At 40.4% G+C, this 18424-nt stretch overlaps 1 protein-coding gene and 1 pseudogene across 4 annotated transcripts in view; one reads left to right on the plus strand and one right to left on the minus strand.

Annotated features, from left to right (window-relative positions):
* UBR3 (ubiquitin protein ligase E3 component n-recognin 3) overlaps positions 1-18424 on the plus strand; it is a 186382-nt gene that overhangs the window by 31279 nt on the left and 136679 nt on the right. For all 4 annotated transcript variants that reach the window (XM_054723408.1, XM_028141026.2, XM_028141027.2 and 1 more), the window contains exon 2: positions 15087-15226. In XM_054723408.1, the coding sequence (XP_054579383.1) occupies positions 15087-15226 (140 nt within the window). The remainder of the gene's footprint in view (positions 1-15086; positions 15227-18424) is intronic.
* Positions 11-4907, minus strand: LOC129150779 (60S acidic ribosomal protein P1-like; annotated as a pseudogene).

The following is an 18424-nucleotide window of genomic DNA, read 5'->3' on the forward strand; positions in this document are numbered from 1 at the left end:
CAAAAGAGGTTTAGTCAAAAAGATCAAAACCCATGTCATCATTATACTCCTCATATTCTTCTTTCTTTGCTTTCACTTTCTTCTCCTCAGCTGAGGCAGCAGTGGTGGAGGGGGCAGGATCTCCTGCTGGTATAGCACTAGTTGCTGGGGCAGGTCCACCAGGCCCTACATTGCAGATGAGACTCCCAATGTTGACATTGGTCAGAGCCTTTGTTAACAAGCCTGGCCAGGAAGGTTCAACATTTACACCAGCTGCTTTAATGAGAGCATTGATCTTATCATCCATCACTGTCACTGCTGGATAAGGGCTGAGTAGATGCAGGCGAGTTCCAAGACCCTGGTGTGGGCGAGTGCTGTCAGGAGTGGTGCTAATCGCTGGGTGAAGTGAGGGTCTCACCCCAACACAGTCTTAGCTTCTTTGGAAGGACCGAGCACCTTACCAGCGGCTGGGGAAAGGATTTCTTGAACTTTTAAAGACTTGTTTTATGGCCTTACATATGATCTTTCTTTGAGAATGTCCTGTTTCACTCTTGAGACTAATGTATATTCTGTTGGCTGAAATGTTCTGTAAATGTCTGTTAGGTTCATTTGATCTGTAGTGTTGTTTCAAATTGCTGTTTCCTTATTAATATCCTCTTTGGATATCATTGTTGAGAGTGGTATATTGTAGTCCCCTATGATTTTGTATTAATGTTTATTTCTCCTTCCAGTTGTGTTAGTATTTGTTTTATTTATTTAGGCGCTCTGATGTTGAATGTATAAATATTTAAAATTGTTATATCTTCTTGATGAATTGACCCCTTTATCATAATGTAATATCTTTCCTTGTCTCTTGTCACCATTTAAAAAAAATATTTTATTGATTTTTTTTACAGAGAGGAAGGGAGAGGAATAGTTAGAAACATCGATGAGAGAGAAACACCGATCAGCTGCCTCCTGCACATCTCCCACTGAGGATGTGCCCGCCACCAAGGTACATGCCCTTGACCGGAATCGAACCTGGGACCTTTCAGTCTGCAGGCCGACGCTCTATCCACTGAGCCAAACCAGTCAGGGCATGTCACCATTTTTGAATTAAAGTCTATTATGTCTGATATAAGTATAGCCACTCCTGCTCTCTTTTGGTTACATTTGCTTGGAATATTTTTTTCCATCCCTTCACTTTCAGCCTATCCATGTCCATAAAATTAAAGAGAATCTCTTGTAGGCAGCATATCATTGGATCTTACTGTATTTTTTATTCATTCAGCTGCTCTACACTGAGTGGCCAGGTTATTATGATCTCTGAAAGCATAATAATCTGGCCACCACTCAGTGTATATCTTATATAATAAAAGGCTAATATGCAAATTGTCCCCTCGACCAGGAGTTCCACCAGCAAGCAGGCCGGCCAACCGCCCATGTCCTCCCTCCCCCTGGCCAGGCTGGCCGGACCCCACCCATGCACGAATTCCTGCACCGGGCCTCTAATACACACACACACACACACACACACACACACACACACACACACACACACACACACTGAGTGGCCAGATTATTATGCGTTCAGAGATCATAATAATCTGGCCACTCAGTGTATATCTTTAGATTGGAGAATTTAATCCATTTATATTCAAAGTATTTATTGATAGGTAAAGATTTACTCTTGCCATTTTGTTGTTTTCTGACTGTTTTTTAGTTTCTTTGTTTCTTCCTCTCTCACTGTCTTTCTTTGTCATTTGGTGACTTTTTTTGTGGAGGCACAAGACTATATATTGTCGAATTTGGAACTGAATTTATGACCTGTCTCCTTCTTTCTTTATTCTGTAGTTTATTTAATTGTATTTATCATTAACGGGAGGCCCGATACACAAAATTAGTGCAAGGGGCTTGGCCCCCCGCTGCTGTAGCAGCTGCCTCTGCCTTGGTTGGCTGTGGCAGCCGCCTCTGCCTCAGCCCCCGCCGCCGCGGCTTCGTCCAGAGGTCGTCTGGAAGGACATCTGATCTAGTTAGCATATTATGCTTTTATTATCATAGATGTGTATCTCTAACCTCTAGAATGTAAGCTCCCTAAAGGCTGGATACACTGTTTTGATTATTTAAATTTTATAGTAAGTTTTAATATCTGGTAAAGCTACTTTAACTTTATAACTCTAATTTTTCAGAATTTTCTTAGCTATTGTTATTTTTCCATACAAACTTTACAACCAACTTGTTTATTCCTTATTGGCATTTTTACTGAGGTTCATATTAAATTTATAGATTAGTTTAGGTTGATAACGTGTATTTTTATGGTATGCCTTTTGTGATCTTCAGGAGTTTATTATTATTCTTTCTTTTTCTTTTTCTCTTGTTATTGTTGACAGTATTACAGATGTTCCTTGTTTTCCTTCCCTTTGCCCCCATCCATCCAGTCCTGCCCCACCCTGTGTCTTTACCACACTATTGTCTGTGTCCATTAGCTATTTCAGGAGTTTCAAAACAATTTTATCAGAAAGGTTTGTCATTTAGTGTTTCTAAGATTGTCCCTTCTGTAAAATTAAGAGAACAGATTATTTTTAGGGTCTTTTAGTTTGGGGCAACTCTCTAGGGATCTCTGTTATTATTTTAAATTGTATGCAAAGTAGTGTATATATGTGTAATATGTGCTAAGTTGGGAATGGGATGTGCACACCAAAGGCAAATTTTTAGGGGAGCTTATCTCAGATACTTGTCTAATTTTTGAAGCATATGGTTATTTGAATTGGCCTCTCCTTGTACTCCTACTCCTTTTAAAGATTCCGTAATTTGCAGACTCCAGAATCCTCTGTCCCTTTGCTCCTCTCCTATCCTATTCCCTTTCTTTCTCTTTCTTAGAGTCCAAGAATTCTGCTTTTAGTCATTTAACTTTGGTTTGTGATATTTTACTAAGCTGCAATTTTCTAACAGTTGTTCTTCAATGAAACGTTTTAAAAGCTTGAGGTAAGCCCTGGCCGGTTGCTCAGTGGTTAGAATATTAGCCCAAGGACTGAAGGGTTCCTGGACAAGGACATGTATCTTCATTGCACGTTCCCTGGCCCTGGTGGGGGCGCATGTGGGAGGCCACCAATTGATGTGTCTCTCTCATGTCCATGTTTCTCTCTCTCTCTCCCCCTCCTGCCTCTCTTCCATTCTCTCTAGAAATCAAAAAAGCTTGAAGTAAAATAAAATTTGATAAGCTCATTTTATCATCCTATATAACAAAGAGGTAATATGCAAATTGACCATCACTCCAACACACAAGATGTCCCCTCGACCAGGAGTTCGACCAGTTGGGGGGGACCAGGACTGCAGGGAGGGCAGTTAGGGGTGACCAGGCCAGCAGGGGAGGGCAGTTAGGGATGACTGGACCAGCAGGGGAAGGCAGTTGGGGGCAACCTGGCCTGCAGGGGAGGGCAGTTGGGGGCGACCAAGCAAGCAGGAGAAGGCAGTTAAGGGTGACCAGGCCGGCAGGGGAGGGCAGTTGGGGGGCACCAGGCCTGCAGGGGAGGGCAGTTGGGGGTGACCAGGCCTGCAGGGGAGGGAAGTTGCGGGGGGGGGGGGAGACCAGGCCTGCAGGGGAGTGCAGTTGGGGTGACCAGGTTGGCAGGGGAGGGCAGTTAAGGGCAACCAGGCTGGCAAGGGAGGGCAGTTTGAGGGCGACCCGGCCTTCAGGGGAGGACAGTTAGAGGGCGACCAGGCCGTCAGGGGAGGGCAGTTAGGGGCAATCGGGCTGGCAGGGGAGGGCAGTTAGGGATGGCCAGGCTGGCAAGGGAGGGAAGTTAGGGGTGACTGGGCCAGCAGGGGAGGGCAGTTGGGAGCAACCAGAACAGCAGGGGAGGACAGTTTGGAGTGACCAGGTCAGCAGGGGAGGGCAGTTAGGGGTGACCAGGCTGGCAGGGGAGGGCAGTTAGGGGCAATCGGGCTGGCAGGGGAGAAGTTAGGTGTCTATCAGGCTGGCAGGGGAGTGGTTAGGGGGTGATCAGGCTGGCAGGCAGAAGTGGTTAGGGGCAATCAGGCAGACTGGCAGGCGAGCATTTGGGAGCCAGCAGTCCTGGATTGTGAGAGGGATCCCAGATTGGAAAGGGTGCAGGCTGAGATGAGGGACACCCTCCCCCCTGGCCATGCATGAATTTCGTGCACTGGGCCTTTAGTCTCTTTATATCATTCCATTGGGCCATTCCATTATTGCCATAACATCCTACTTCACTAAGGAATATTTAACCTTCTTAATCATTAAAAACCATTGTGTTCCTTGAAAAAAGTATCTGTGAACTGCTAATATGAACACATTACTTCCTGCCTCATTTTTTCTTTGGAGCCATTCTAGTTGTCTAGAAAGCTCTTCTCCTGTTCACTGCGGGAGAGATCACTAGTACCTGAATATATACACTTGCATTTGTCAGGCCTCTTGACAGTATTCTCTACAGAGCTTTTTGTATACCTAGCCTAGCTCCTTGCTGTCATTTGGCCTGTAGCCTGCATATATCACCTCTTTAGAAAAGCCTTCCCTGACAAATCTGATTTAACGGAGCCTAATGGATGCACTCTATAAATCATGTTAAATTTTCATAGAGCTTATTATTCATATTTAATTTTTTGTTTCTCTCTCTGTCCTCTACTCCCCTCCCCACCCAATAGAAAATTAGCTCCATGAGAGCAAGGCCCCTATGCTCCTAGGGTCTAAGTGTCAGGTGTAAGAGTGGTTCTTCAAAGCATATTTGAAATCTGGGATTATTAAATGGGTTCCTTGTTATTTAATTAGACACCCTTGAAATAATTTTTTGGTGTTCTATTACATCAAGTCTTTGTTTCATCAAGTCTTTATGGAATACTTGCTATGTAAGATGTCTTAGTTCCCATACTCTGCTCAGCCTGAAATACAAAGACCAATTCTGTTTATAGATCTTATAATATGTTCCATCCATGTTGGACAGTCTTACATCATTTAAATGGGCTCACAGAGCTTGGTTCTTTAGTCTTTCGGCTATTAATTTGTTAAGTCTACAGCCATCTGATACACTCCTTTAACGCCGGTCCAAAGATTGCTCAGACCATTATTATTGTCCCTTGGGCTTAGTTCCAGGTTGAAATTTTACTCCTTGAAGCCACTTGACACTCTATTCAAATTGTTCTTTACTTTCTGCCCAGTAGCTCTTTTGAATTGATTTCTTCCCTGCACCGAGTATCTAAGAGAGCTTTCTGTGCCCTCCTTTATTTAATCCTCTTTCTCTCTTGCTTTTCAAAGCTGTTGAGCCTTACATTGCATCCTTCAGTCTTTTGGCCCAGTGTGTTTTCTCATTCTTCTATTCTAGCTTTCCTTTCATCTGTTTTCTCTCCTTTACACTTATGTTTATAGGTGCTTTAATTAAATTATCTTAGATAACCATTGGTTCTCTAAGCTGTCACAGAGGCCAGGTTCTTTTTTTTATCTTTTAAAGGCTCTTAAATTAAAAATGGTATCATTTAAGAAGTTTTCTTGATTTTACTTAGATTTTGTATGTCCAGCTGAAAGAGGTTCTTTTTTTTTTTTTAAATTACTTTATTGATTAAGGTATCACATATTTGTCATCAACCCCCTCCCCCCGTTCCCTTCCCAATCCCCCCCACACGCAAGCCCCCCTCCCCCTGTTGTCCGTGATCATTGGTTAGGCTCATATGCAAGCACACAAGTCCTTTGGTTGATCTATCTCCCTTGTCCCCACCCTCCCCTACTTTCCCTCTGAGGTCTGACAGTCTGATCATTGCTGTTCTTGTTCTTCAGTCTATGTTGTTCATCTTTTCCCCTAGATGAGTGAGCTCATGTGATACTAGGAATACACTTATAGGCACTGAAAATGAGACAAGCAATAATGGTTATGCTGAGAGGCAAATGAATCAGTCTGTAGTGAGTTTCCTTCTGGGCCAACAGTTCTTTTGAGTCCCGGTTTCTATGTCCAGCAGTTGTTAATGTGTTCATAACAGCAATGATATGAAAGAGGTTCTTATATTAAAATTTCCTTTTAAATAAAGGTTTGGACCTTAAGGGTTAATAGTTACTAACCTTTTTCATAATATGGTAGATGTGGAAATGATGTTTGGATGGGACACTGAGGCAACTGAAGAGGCTACTCAGTCCCTGCCCTTCTGTCTGCCTTGAGGACTGAGGAAATACATCTCTCTTCCCTGTAATTTACTGGGCCTAACAATTAGAAGTTCTGCCTTAAAAGTAGATAGACTTCAGCAGGTATGAATCCTCTGAATGGTTTATTTTTATATGTGTATATATATTTCTTAAGAAAGAGCTATGACTTTCATTAGATTCTCAAAGGGGTCCATGAACCAAAAGAGGCTAAGAATTAATGCTTTAAATTTTGGAACTAAAACCAAACGAATAGTATACTTAATCACTTACTTGTTCCAAAATTTTTCCTTTTGATCACAAAGTTATAGATATGTTTTTTTAAATCGTTATTGTTCAGATTATTACAGATGTCCCTCTCCCCCCCCCCCCAATAGCTCCCCTCCACCCAGTTCCCATCTCACCCCAGGCCCTCGCCACCCCACTGTCTGCGTCCATAGGTACTGCATACATGCATATAAGATCTTTATCCAATCTCTTCCCGTACCCTCCCCACACCCCCTCCCCCCCGAGAATTGTTAGTCCACTCCATTTCCATGCCCCTGATTCTATTACATTCACTAGTTTATTCTGTTCATCAGATATTTTATTCATTTGATTTTTAGATTCACTTGTTGATAGATATGTATTTGTTGTCACTTTGTTGTTCATAATTTTTTATCTTTACCTTTTTCTTCTTCTTCCTCTTCTTAAAGAGTACCATTCAGCATTTCATATAATACGGGTTTGGTTGTGATGAACTCCTTTAGCTTTTTCTTATCTGTGAAGCTCTTTATCTGACTTCAATTCTAAATGATAGCTTTGCTGGGTAGAGTAATCTTGGTTGTAGGTTCTTGCTATTCATCACTTTGAATATTTCTTGCCACTCCTGTCTGGCCTGCATAGTTTCTGTTGAGAAATCAGCTGACAGTCATATGGGTACTCCCTTGTAGGTAACTAACTGTTTTTCTCTTGCTGATTTTAAGATTCTCTCTTTGTCTTTTGCCCTTGGCATTTTAATTATGATGTGTCTTGGTGTGGTCCTCTTTGGATTCCTCTTGTTTGGGGTTCTCTGTGCTTCCTGGACTTGTAAGTCTATTTCTTTCACCAGGTAGGGGAAGTTTTCTATCATGATTTCTTCAAATAGGTTTTCAATATCTTGCTCTCTCTCTTCTTCTGGCACCCCCGTAATTCTGATGTTGGTATGCTTGAAGTTGTCCTAGAGGCTCCTTACACTATCTTCATATTTTTGAATTATTTTTTCTTTTTCCTCTTCCGGTTGGGTGTTTTTTTGCTTCCTCATATTTCAAATCTTTGACTTGATTCTTGGGATTCTCTAGTCTACTGTTGAATCTCTGTATATTATTTTTTATTTCAGTCAGTGTATGCTTAATTTCTGACTGGTCCTTTTCCATTTTTTTTGGCATTCTCACTAAGATCCTTGAAGTTCTCACTAAGTTCCTCGGAGGTTTGTAGAAGATTCTTGAGTAACCTTATAAGCATGGTTTTGAACTCTATATCCAGTATTTTGCTTTCTTCCATTCTTTCATTTGTGACATGTTTCTTTGTCTCCGCATTTTGGCTGCTTCCCTGTGTTTGTTTCTATGTATTGGGTAGTTGCTAAGTCTCCTTGAGTTGATAGAGTGGCCTTGTGTAGTAGGTGTCCTATAGGGCCCAGTGGCTCAGCCTCCCCAATCACCTAAGGTGGACACTCTTGGTGCACCCCTTCGTGGGCTGTGTGCACAGTCTTGTTGTAGTTGAGCCTTGATTGCTGTTGGTATCACTGGGAGGAATTGACCTCCAGGCCAATTGGCTGTGGGGACCAGCTGTGTCTACAATGGAGGAGCTGCTGTGTAGGAGACACCCTTATGGGGCAGGACTTGCTTCAGTGGGGCTTTGGTGCTCACTGAGTCTGCTCCTTGAGTGTGTCACTTATGGATGTGAAGAGTTGTAATCTGGTATGGTCTCACACTGACCACTGGGTACACTGGCTCTTGGATCTCCAAGGAGGTGCAAAGTCAGCCACTGCTTGGGGCCACCTAGCAGGAGCTACAGAGAGATATGTAGATTCCTCTTCTTTGTTTGGGGTTTGGAAGTGCCCAGATGAGGCCCAGCTGTGAAGCAAGGCAGGCTGGTGCTCGTGCAACCTTGGGCCTTCTTTATTTTTAATTTTTATTTTTTAAAAAATATATTTTTATTGATTTCAGAGAGGAAGGGAGAGGGAGAGATAGAAACACCAGTGATGAGAGAGAATCATTGATCGGCTGCCTCCTGCAGCCTCCTGCCTCCTGCACGCCCCCTACTGGGGATCAAGCGGGCAACCAGGGCATGTGCTCTTGACCAGAATCGAACCTGAGACCCTTCAGTCCGCAGGTCAGCTATCTACCCACTGAGCCAAACCAGTCAGGGTGCCTTGGGCCTTCTTTAGATAGCTTTGGGGCTCCCTGACCCAGCTGTAGCTTGTTTGACAGGTTTTAGGCTGAGAAAGGACAGGCCATTCAAATGCAAAAGCCACTGTGCACAGCTTGGGTGGGGTTGTAAATTGGTTAGGGCGGCGTCTCAGGGAATCTCCAGGGCAGAGCAAACAGTAATGGCTGCCAGTCAGCCCTGCACTGGGGAGGTCCCAGCACAGGAACAATGAACCTTGTGAGCACCTCCATCTGGAAGAAAGCTGTCCCCAAGTTCCTGCCCTGATGCCAGACAGTCCAGTTTCTCCCCGTATGTGTCTGGGTCCCCCCGAGTCTCATCCGGCACTGGAGCTCAGAGCAAGCAGGAGCTTGTATCTCCCTCCAATTAAAAAAGTGCCACATCCGGGTGTCAGCCCATTCCTCACCTCTGCATCTCCTACCAGTCTCAAGCGCTTTCTTCTTTACCTCTCTAGTTGTGGTACTTCCACTCAGCCAGCTTTCCCGCGGTTCTGGATGATAGTTGTTATGTATTTTAGTTGTAATTTTGATGTGGTTGTGGGAGGCAGCAAGTACAGGTGTTTACCTATGCCGCCATCTTGGTTCTCTCTAGATATGTTTGTTATACAAAATTCAAAATTATAGGTAGAATTAATGTAGAAAATAAAAGTATGCCATATCACTCTCAGGAAATTTACACCAAATTTGGTATACATTTTTCTTCTTACATATGTCAACATTTTCTTGCCTATTCTTCCTGTAAAATTTTATATATGAAAGAGATTATTTATACTGCTATGCAATTATTTTCTCACTTTATCTTTGGCATGATTCTATTTTTATCTTTATCAATCTATCTCATTCTTTTAAACAAATGCAAAGTATTTTATGGATCTGTTGGTGGGGTGAAATGGTACCAGGTGTTAGACCGGTGGAGTCAGACTGGACCTGGTTCAACAACCTTGGGTACTTGAGTTCTGGCTAAGAAAGAATTAAGAGTCTAGACTCAAACTATAAGAGAAAATTTATTTAGAAAGTCACAGATGTAGAAGAAATGGGCTCAGGAAGCAAGTTACAAAGGCAAAAGAGGGGTCCTTGGAGCTCAAAAGGAGAGATACAAGAATATCTCACCTCGAGGAAGGGGATTGAAGAAGGAGGTGGGGAAAGGCGTGGGAGTTCTCTATAGAGAGAGCTGCGTTGAGTCCTTGAGGATTTAAAAAAAATTTTTTTTAAATTGATTTCAGAGAGGAAGGGAGAAGGAGAGAGAGATAGAAACATTAATAATCCCCCCCCCACCACCACCACTGGGGATCAAGCCCGCAACCTGGGCATGTGCCCTTGACCAGAACCGAACCCGGGACCCTTCAATCCGTGGGCCGATGCTCTATCCACTGAGCCAAACCAGCCAGGGCTTCTTCTTCTTTTTTTTTTTTTAAATATATTTTATTGATTTTTTACAGAGAGGAAGAGAGAGGGATAGAGAGTTAGAAACATCGATGAGAGAGAAACATCAGTCAGCTGCCTCTTGCACACCCCCTACTGGGGATGTGCCCGCAACTAAGGTACATGCCCTTGACCGGAATCGAACCTGGGACCCTTGAGTCCGCAGGCCGACGCTCTATCCACTGAGCCAAACCGGTTTCGGCCAGCCAGGGTTTCTTGAGGATTTTTATCTGAAGGTCTCAGGGGAGGATCCCAGTAGAATATATTCATCAGCTTTCCAACTGATTGGTTGGCATCAGGTCAGGGAGGTCATAGTTAATACTGCTGGTCCTGATGTCAGCCATGGCATTGCTTGTCTGGTTTTGATGCTTTTTTCCGGCCTGGAGCTGAAACACAGCTGAGACCCAGATGTATTGGGTTCGGGTCAGAACCTCATTGTCCTGGGGGCTTAATGCTTAATAGCTATTCTCTGGTCCTCTTGTTCATTCCCCCCCTCAGGGGGTCTCACTTGTACAACTAGCAAAGGCCAGAGGAGGAAAGGTCACAGGGAGAGTCAAACCTGCAAGACCAGCAATATGAAAGGTCAGGGGGTCTAAACTTCATGACCATGCATATACTAGGGGAGGAAAGGTTACCCTGAGGAGAGGTCCTTGTTTTCCCAGTTGCTAGTCACCCTGGTAACTTTCAGTACCTGGCCCATTCTCCTTGCTCTGCTCATGTCTATTTACCACAGATCTACCATAATTTAGTTAACCTTTATTCTATTACTAAACACATGAGTTGTTTCTAACTTTTTTGCATTGCAAACTGTGGTATAGTGAACTTCTTTGTGGATATATAGGGTGGGCAAAGGAGGTTTATAGTTGTTCTTATGAAAAATAATACAGTAATTAACAAAAGATAATATAAAAATAAACTGTTTCATGGACTCACAACTGTAAACCTACTTTTGCCTCACCTTGTAGTCCTGCAAATTTAGGAATATTTTTGTATAATAAATTTCTAGAAATAAAATGCAAATCTAGGGTTATGAACATTTAAAATTTTAATAGATATTATAAAAATGTCACCAAAAACTGGATCTGTTTATACTTCCATGTGTATGACAACAAAAATGTCTGCCCATGCTTTCCAACAATGAATTAGTAAAGTGATTCTTTCCTAATCTGCAAGATGAAAAGATATTTTTGTGTCATTAGAATTTTCAAACATACACAAAGGTAAGGACAACAGAACATTGAACTTCCATATACCTTCACTGAACTCAACATTTATTAAGATTTTTGCCACATTTGCTTTATTTGTCCTTTTTTTCCCTGAAGTCTTTTTTTTTACTTCACTGCATCCATCCCCGATACCTTTTGCTGAAGTGTATTGAAGCAAATCCCAAACATTGCTATTTCACACTGACATGCTTCAGTATTCATCTTTTAAAAAATGAATATTTCCTTTCTGTAAAAAATTCTTTTTAGCCCAGAAAATTTCAAACACATATAAAAGCAATGAGCATGAACCCAACTAGTATGACCTTTTATTAGGAAAAAACTCTTGGTGGCATTTATTTAAAAACCAATTAAAACTACATTCTTTTGACTTGATGCCTTAAAAATCTGAAAAGAGTATTTAGTGGCTTTGACATGACCCACATTCTGTTTAATTAGCATAACATAAAGAAATGTCATCTACCCATCTCTCAGTTTTAACAGTTAACAATTCATAGCTGGTCTTATTATACTTTTACCTACTTCCCTTCTCCTGACCAGAGTATTTTGAGGCCAATCCCATACAATTATACCATTCCATCTGTAAATATTTATATAGATATATCTAAAAGACAAAACTTTTCAATGATAACCACAATGCTGCTATTATCACACCTACACAAAATAATTCCTTAATATTATCAAATATCCATTAACATGTAAACACAATGTTATTATCACATCTAATAAAATTACCTGTTGAACTAGTACCCAGTTCATAATCAGGCTTTCCAGTTGTCTGAAAAATGCCTTTTCAAGTTGTTTTTTATTTTTAGATCAGTTTACATAGTACATGTGGCTATTTGGTCTCTCAGGTCTATATTACCCTATAGTGGTCCTTCTGCCTCCTTTTTACTTCTGACCTTGACAGGTTGCAGAAACTGAGTCAGTTATCCTGTATGTCCTTTTTTGTATTTTTATTTATTTAATAGAGGCCCGGTGCACAAAATCTGTGCACTCGGGAGGGTGTGTGTGTGGGGGGGTGTCCCTCAGCCCAGCCCATGCCCTCTCGCAGTCTGGGAGCCTAAGCCATTAGTTGGACATCCTTAGCTCTGCCGCGGGGGCGGGAGAGGCTCCTGCCACTGCCGCTGCACTCGCCAGCCATGAGCCCGGCTTCTGGCTGAGCTGCGCTCCCCCTGTGGGAGCACACTGACCACCAGGGGGCAGCTCCTGCATTGAGCATCATATCGACTGGTTGTTCCACCGTTGGGCCGAAACTGGCTCTCTGACATCCCCTGAGGGGTCCCAGATTGTGAGAGGGCACAGGCTAGGACGAGGGACCCCACTGGTGCACGATCGGAGCTGCGGAGGGATGTGGGAGGTTGGCCAGCTGGGGAGGGACTGCAGAAGGGCTCCAGGGCGTGTCCAGCTCGTCCTGCTCAGTCTTGATCAGCCGGACCCCAGCAGCAAGATAACCTACCGGTCGGAGTGTCTGCCTTCTGGTGGTTGGTGCACATCATAATGACTGATTGACAGGTTGACTATATGCCTCCTGGTGGTCAGTGCATGTCACAGTGAGCAGTTGAGCAACCTTATCATATCATTAGCGGATGACCGGACACTTAGCATATTAGGCTTTTATTATATAGGATTTATTTATTAGTTATTGAATTTATTGGGGTGACATTGGTTCATAAAACCATACAGGCTTCAAATGTATAACTAAATAAAACATCATCTGTACACTGAATGTGGGCCCATAACCCCTAGCGAAGTCCTGTATAATGTTCTACATTCATGATTTATCTGTTTGCTTTTTGTGGTGCCATTTAACTAGTTCCTTTATCTCTTTGTTTCTTTATAAATGGAGGTTAGTTCTAGAGTTGTGATGTCATTCAAATTCATCTTGTTTGGTAAGAACACTTCATAAATGGTGCTTGAAATCAGTGCTGTGTGTTTTACAAGCATCATAGAGCCTAATTTTTTTCACTTCTGATCATACAGATTGGTAAGGATTTAACAGTCTGATCTCTAAGTGAAAAATTTCCCCTCAAGCCTTCCTCTAGTGGCTTCATAGCATGGGTCAAATATTTCAGTAGGTATCACAAAATGGTCATTTTCTAGTTACTCATGTTTTAGTATTTATTTATTTATTTATAGTGGTCATTTTTATTTATTTTTAATTTTTGTTAGTCCTCATCTGAGGATATATATATATCTTAAATATATATATTTAAGAGAGAGTGGAAGGAAGGGAGAGAGACAGAGAGAGATGATTGCCTCCAGTAAGCTAAAACCTAGGTACAGAATCGAACCTGGACCCTTCAGTCCGTGGGCTAGGGGGACACTATATCCACTGATCCAAACCAGCTAGGGCACTCATATTTTATTTTAATGAAATTCATTGCTTTGATTATTTTTTTAAACAAAATAAATAGTATACTTGTTTTATTTACATAAAGCATTTTATGAAGCAACATGTACAGAATTACCCTAATTTTGTTTTCAGTCACATGAATGCAAAAAGGGAGGCTATTCATTGTTTTATTTGCTGATTGATTCATTGCTTTGATTATTAGGGAACTTGAGCATCTTTTCACATGTTTGTTGGCTATTCAGTACTTCTTTTGTGAATCATACATGGCCTTTCTATCAAATTGTTTTCTTTTTCTTATTTATTTTTGAGAGTTATAGATCATATATATTAATCTTTTTTACATATTGTAAATATTTTTTCCAGTTTGTAATTGTCTTCTGCATAGAAGCTTTTGATTTATGTAGTTAATTGTTATATTTTATGGGTTTTGTTTCAAGACATTGAGATTATTTACGGGAATATGTTTATTTTCTTCCTGGTAACTTTTTTCACATTTGATTTTGATCTGTATGGAATATATTTTGCTTATGGTATAAGAAAAATCAAATTTACATTCTGCATTTAAACAATTAGTTGTCTTCAAGCATTTTATTTGTTGTCTCCCCACTGAATTGAGATGCCACATTTATTATGTTAAATTTGCAAATTTACATAGCATGATTCTAGACTCCATTGTGGTCCATTGATGTTATCATATTACCACAGATTTTTAATTATAATAGCTTTGTGCTGTGTTTTTAAGGTCTAGCTCACTATCAATTTTTTTTTTTCATTTGTACTGATTTTTTTCACACATGTTCTTCCATTTGAATTTTACAATTAGTTTGTAATTAGTCCCATTGGGATTTAAATCTAATGGTATTAAGTTTGGTGGAACAGACTTTAAAAAAATTGGATTTCCCATTTGGTTATATAGTTTTCTCTATTCAGATCTTTTATATTTTTCAACTAAAATAGTTTCTACACCCTTCTTAAGATTATTTCTAGGCATTTAATATGTTTAGTGTGGTTATTTTGTGTTTAGTCACAAAATACCTTAATTGTGATTATTGGATTGTGAATGAAGTTTTCTTCATTTTTGCTCAAGTATACCAGTCATGCTTTAAAAGAATTATAAATAAAAATTGAAATGCATATACTCAAGTGTATAAACTTTAAAAATAAACTTCAACATTTTATATCGCTTATTTGTTAATGCAAAAAGTTAGAAATAGTTGAGTTAAGGAATGCAAATTCTTGGGAAATGATTAATTTATGCTTAGTGGTTTATAAAGGATCGAAGTAATAAATTGCAGTTAAAAATATAAATCCTGTAATGAGATTTTCTTTTTGTATTCTAGTGGGAACTTAATTAGTATGGTCTTTAATTAGGAAGAAATATCCCTCAGTGGCATTTTTAATTTAAAGATTTATTAAAACTTTATATTCTTTTAACTCCATGCCTTAAAAATTATAAAGGAAGAATACATTGGCTTTGATATTGGCTTGCATTCCATTTATGGATATTGTAAATAGAAGTACTATACTCTTGGCAGATAAGACATCACTATTAATTGTTTTTTTTGTTTTTCATATTACAGGTTTTGCAGAAGACATCAAATTAAATCAAGTTCAAATATCCCTTGTGTCCCCAAAGACTTACTGATGATGTCTGAATTTGTGCTTCCAAGGTTTATTTTTTGTCTCATTCAGTACTTAAGAGAAGGCTATAATGAGCCAGGTATGTTTAATCTCTTCTTTGTTAGTACTCTTTTTAAGTTCCAGATAACAAAGTTTAGCATTAATAACAGGTGAGTTTTTTTCGGATATCTTATTTTTGCAATATTTTTTATAGGATACTGTGAAATATTAAGTAAAAACACACTAAATATTAATTCAATAACCTTGTAGTTGGCACAGTTTGGCACTCTGTGTTCCTGGGATCAAATATGTTTGTTTTTTTTTCTTTTTTTTTGGTGTCAGGAGTGGGATACGAACAAATATGTTTTTGATAAAATTTATTGGCCTTTTGCATATGAGGAAATAATCATTTTATAGGGTTAAAGTGACTTTATTTGTAGTTATATTGTGATATAGCAGAATTAAGAAGTCCCAGAAAAGTTTGAATTTAACTTAGATTTTTAGAAGATTAAACTACTCTTTCACCAATATCTATAGCTGTCTATAGCTTTGCCCTCCTCCCCCCTTTTTTGTAGGGGTCTATATATTTTTGTTCCTCTCCATATATTATGAGAGTCAAATGGCTGGTAAGAATGTATGGGGTATAAGCAACATGATAGTGTTAAAAAGAGAAAAGAAACATGCAAATTATAGATATTCTTTTTACCTTTTAAGATTTATTCATAGTCTTTCTTCATATACTTTAGTTAAATATTTGGATTTAGCTATTATCTGTTAAAGTTAGTCTGACATTGTGGATTACAGATATCCACTAGTGATGTAAAACAAATTTATTAATTTTTTGTTGCTTTTTACTTTTCTAATGATATTGCATTTTTGTTATATAAGGGATGGCATTTTGCATTACTTTTAGAGGTTTTAAATTATTTAATGCTATAAATAATCTTAGATTTAATTTGAAACTATGGCACACATTTTTATTTTCTGTATCTCCCCCATCCTTAAAGTGTGAAGAAATATCACATAGCAGCTTTATTATTCCTAAAGCTATCATGTTTTCTTCATTGTGAGCAAACACTTTCTTATGTTTACATTTTTAGCAAATTATACAATCCTTTGTTAAATATTTCTACTCTTCTCAGAGTATGTGTTGTAAAATACAGAAAGAAATATTATTTTGATTTAGTTCCAAACTACTCTGTCTTGGGAATGAATGAACCAGAGACCATCTGGGTTATTGAACTTGCCTTCTGTATGATTTCTCACAATCACAGAATACTTCAAACAAGTACATTATATTTATTTTTTCCTATGGTGACATTTAGCAGTTATAAAAGGTAGATAACGTAGATACATAGCTTTGATAATTATCTGTTACCATTATTGAAAACATAAAGGAATGAATGGAAGTACTTTTTTGTCTTAAGATAAACTTTATGAACTTAGATTTATGATGTTTTCCTCTCTAAATAACTAATTAGGCTTAGCATAAATTTCTTGTCTCTGTGAAAAAAAAGACTTTACAATTAAAGAAAGGACTTGAAATTATCTAATCTGTGGTAATGGAAGTTCAGAGATCTTGTGGTTTTACAGTTGCCTTGAATTCCATTTTCATTTCACCCTACAATCCTCAGACCAATGTCAGACTTGTGTTAGAGCTCTTAGGAACCAAAAATCAAAGTTAATTAAATATTTACTATGTTAACTGTATAAGTCATTGGGGGAGATTATAAAGATGAATAACATATACTATTAATTTTCTATTGAGAAAGTAAGGCTTTTGGTTTGGGTCTCAGGACTCATAATTGTCTAGAATTTCATTCACAGATTATCTTTGAACTAGGTGTGAGTTCCATGAGGTTAGTAACTATGTCTTAATTTAGTTTTGCTTCTCAGTGCCTATGATGGAGTAGATGCTGAATTAATCAATGAAATTGATGTCCCCTTTACTGGGCACATCAGACCCTGTTAGCTCCCTTATATGCTTTCTTCTTTTAACCAATTACTAGGGGCCCGGTGCACAAAATTCGTGTATGGGGGGAGGGGGTGGCGGAGGTGGCGGGGGTGGCTGGGTCCCTCAGTGACCTGCACCCTCTCCAATCTGCACCCTCTCCTCATCCGCCTCAGGGGATGTCCTATTGATGGCTTAGGCCTGCTCCCGTGGTTCTCTGCTCTCTGCCGACCTGCCTGCTTGACGCCACCGCAGGCCCTGGTGTCTGCTCTCTGTGGGGGCCTGCATGCCCTTTGCCGCCACGGCCAGGGGCAAGCAGGGCCCTGCTGTCTGCTCTCTAGCTCGCCGGTGCAGGGGCAAGCAAGGCCCTGGTGTCTGCTCTCTATGGGGGCCCTGCGGGGGACTGCTTGCCTCTCACTGCCACGGCCAGGGGCAAGCAGGGCCCCGCAGTCTGCTGTCTGCTTGCTTGCTGCGGGGGACGTTTCCACCCCACCCCTGGCCACTTGCGCACGTGCTGGCTTGGAGCGCCTGGGTCCCGGGGATGTTCCCGCCCTGCCCCCGGCCACTCTGGGCCTATGTGCGGGCCTACAGGCTCAGAGCATTCTGGCTCCCAAGGACGCCTGTCCCCGGGACCCAGGCTGCTTGGTGCCGGCGCGCGCGCAGTGGCCGCAGGGTGGGAATATCCGCTGCATTCCTGCTCCGCCCCTGGCTGCTCGGTGCCTGTGCATGTAGGCCCAGAGTGGCCGGGAGTCGTTCTGGGACCCCGAGCGCGCAAGCAGCTGCCCTGCCCCCGGCCGCTCAGCGCCTGTGTATGCAAATTAACCCACCATCTTTGTTAGGTTAATTTGTGTATTCACTCCTGATTGGCTGGTGGGCGTCGTGAAGTGATAGTCAATTTGCATCTTTCTCTTTTATTAGTGTAGATAGCTAAGCTCTAAATCTCTCTATTCACTTCTTTCTTTTAGACCTCAGTTTCTCTAAAGCATTTGTTTTCTTTTCCTCTTAAATATTCTTTTCAGTTACTATGCAAGTTTCCCTTTTCTTCCTCTATCTCTACTAGGCATATATTGCCTGGTATTTTTAAATTGTTTTAGTAAAAACATTCATGTTTCTGAAAACAGTTATTTTTCATGTTAGTTGCTTTGACCTCCAGCTAACACAGGTCTGTATTTTCGGAATATGATAGAGGATGTGTTATTAGCTACACAGGTTTAAATTTAGAACTGACATAATTTTGTACAATGTATTTGATTTTGGTCTTGTTTTATTTTTTTCTTAAATACTATGTAATTTTGAAATGATCTTATGATTACATTTATGTATCTGGAAGTATAGAGCCCTCAAATT

The sequence above is a fragment of the Eptesicus fuscus genome, chromosome 11, assembly GCF_027574615.1.
Source record: "Eptesicus fuscus isolate TK198812 chromosome 11, DD_ASM_mEF_20220401, whole genome shotgun sequence".
Lineage (NCBI taxonomy): Eukaryota > Metazoa > Chordata > Mammalia > Chiroptera > Vespertilionidae > Eptesicus > Eptesicus fuscus.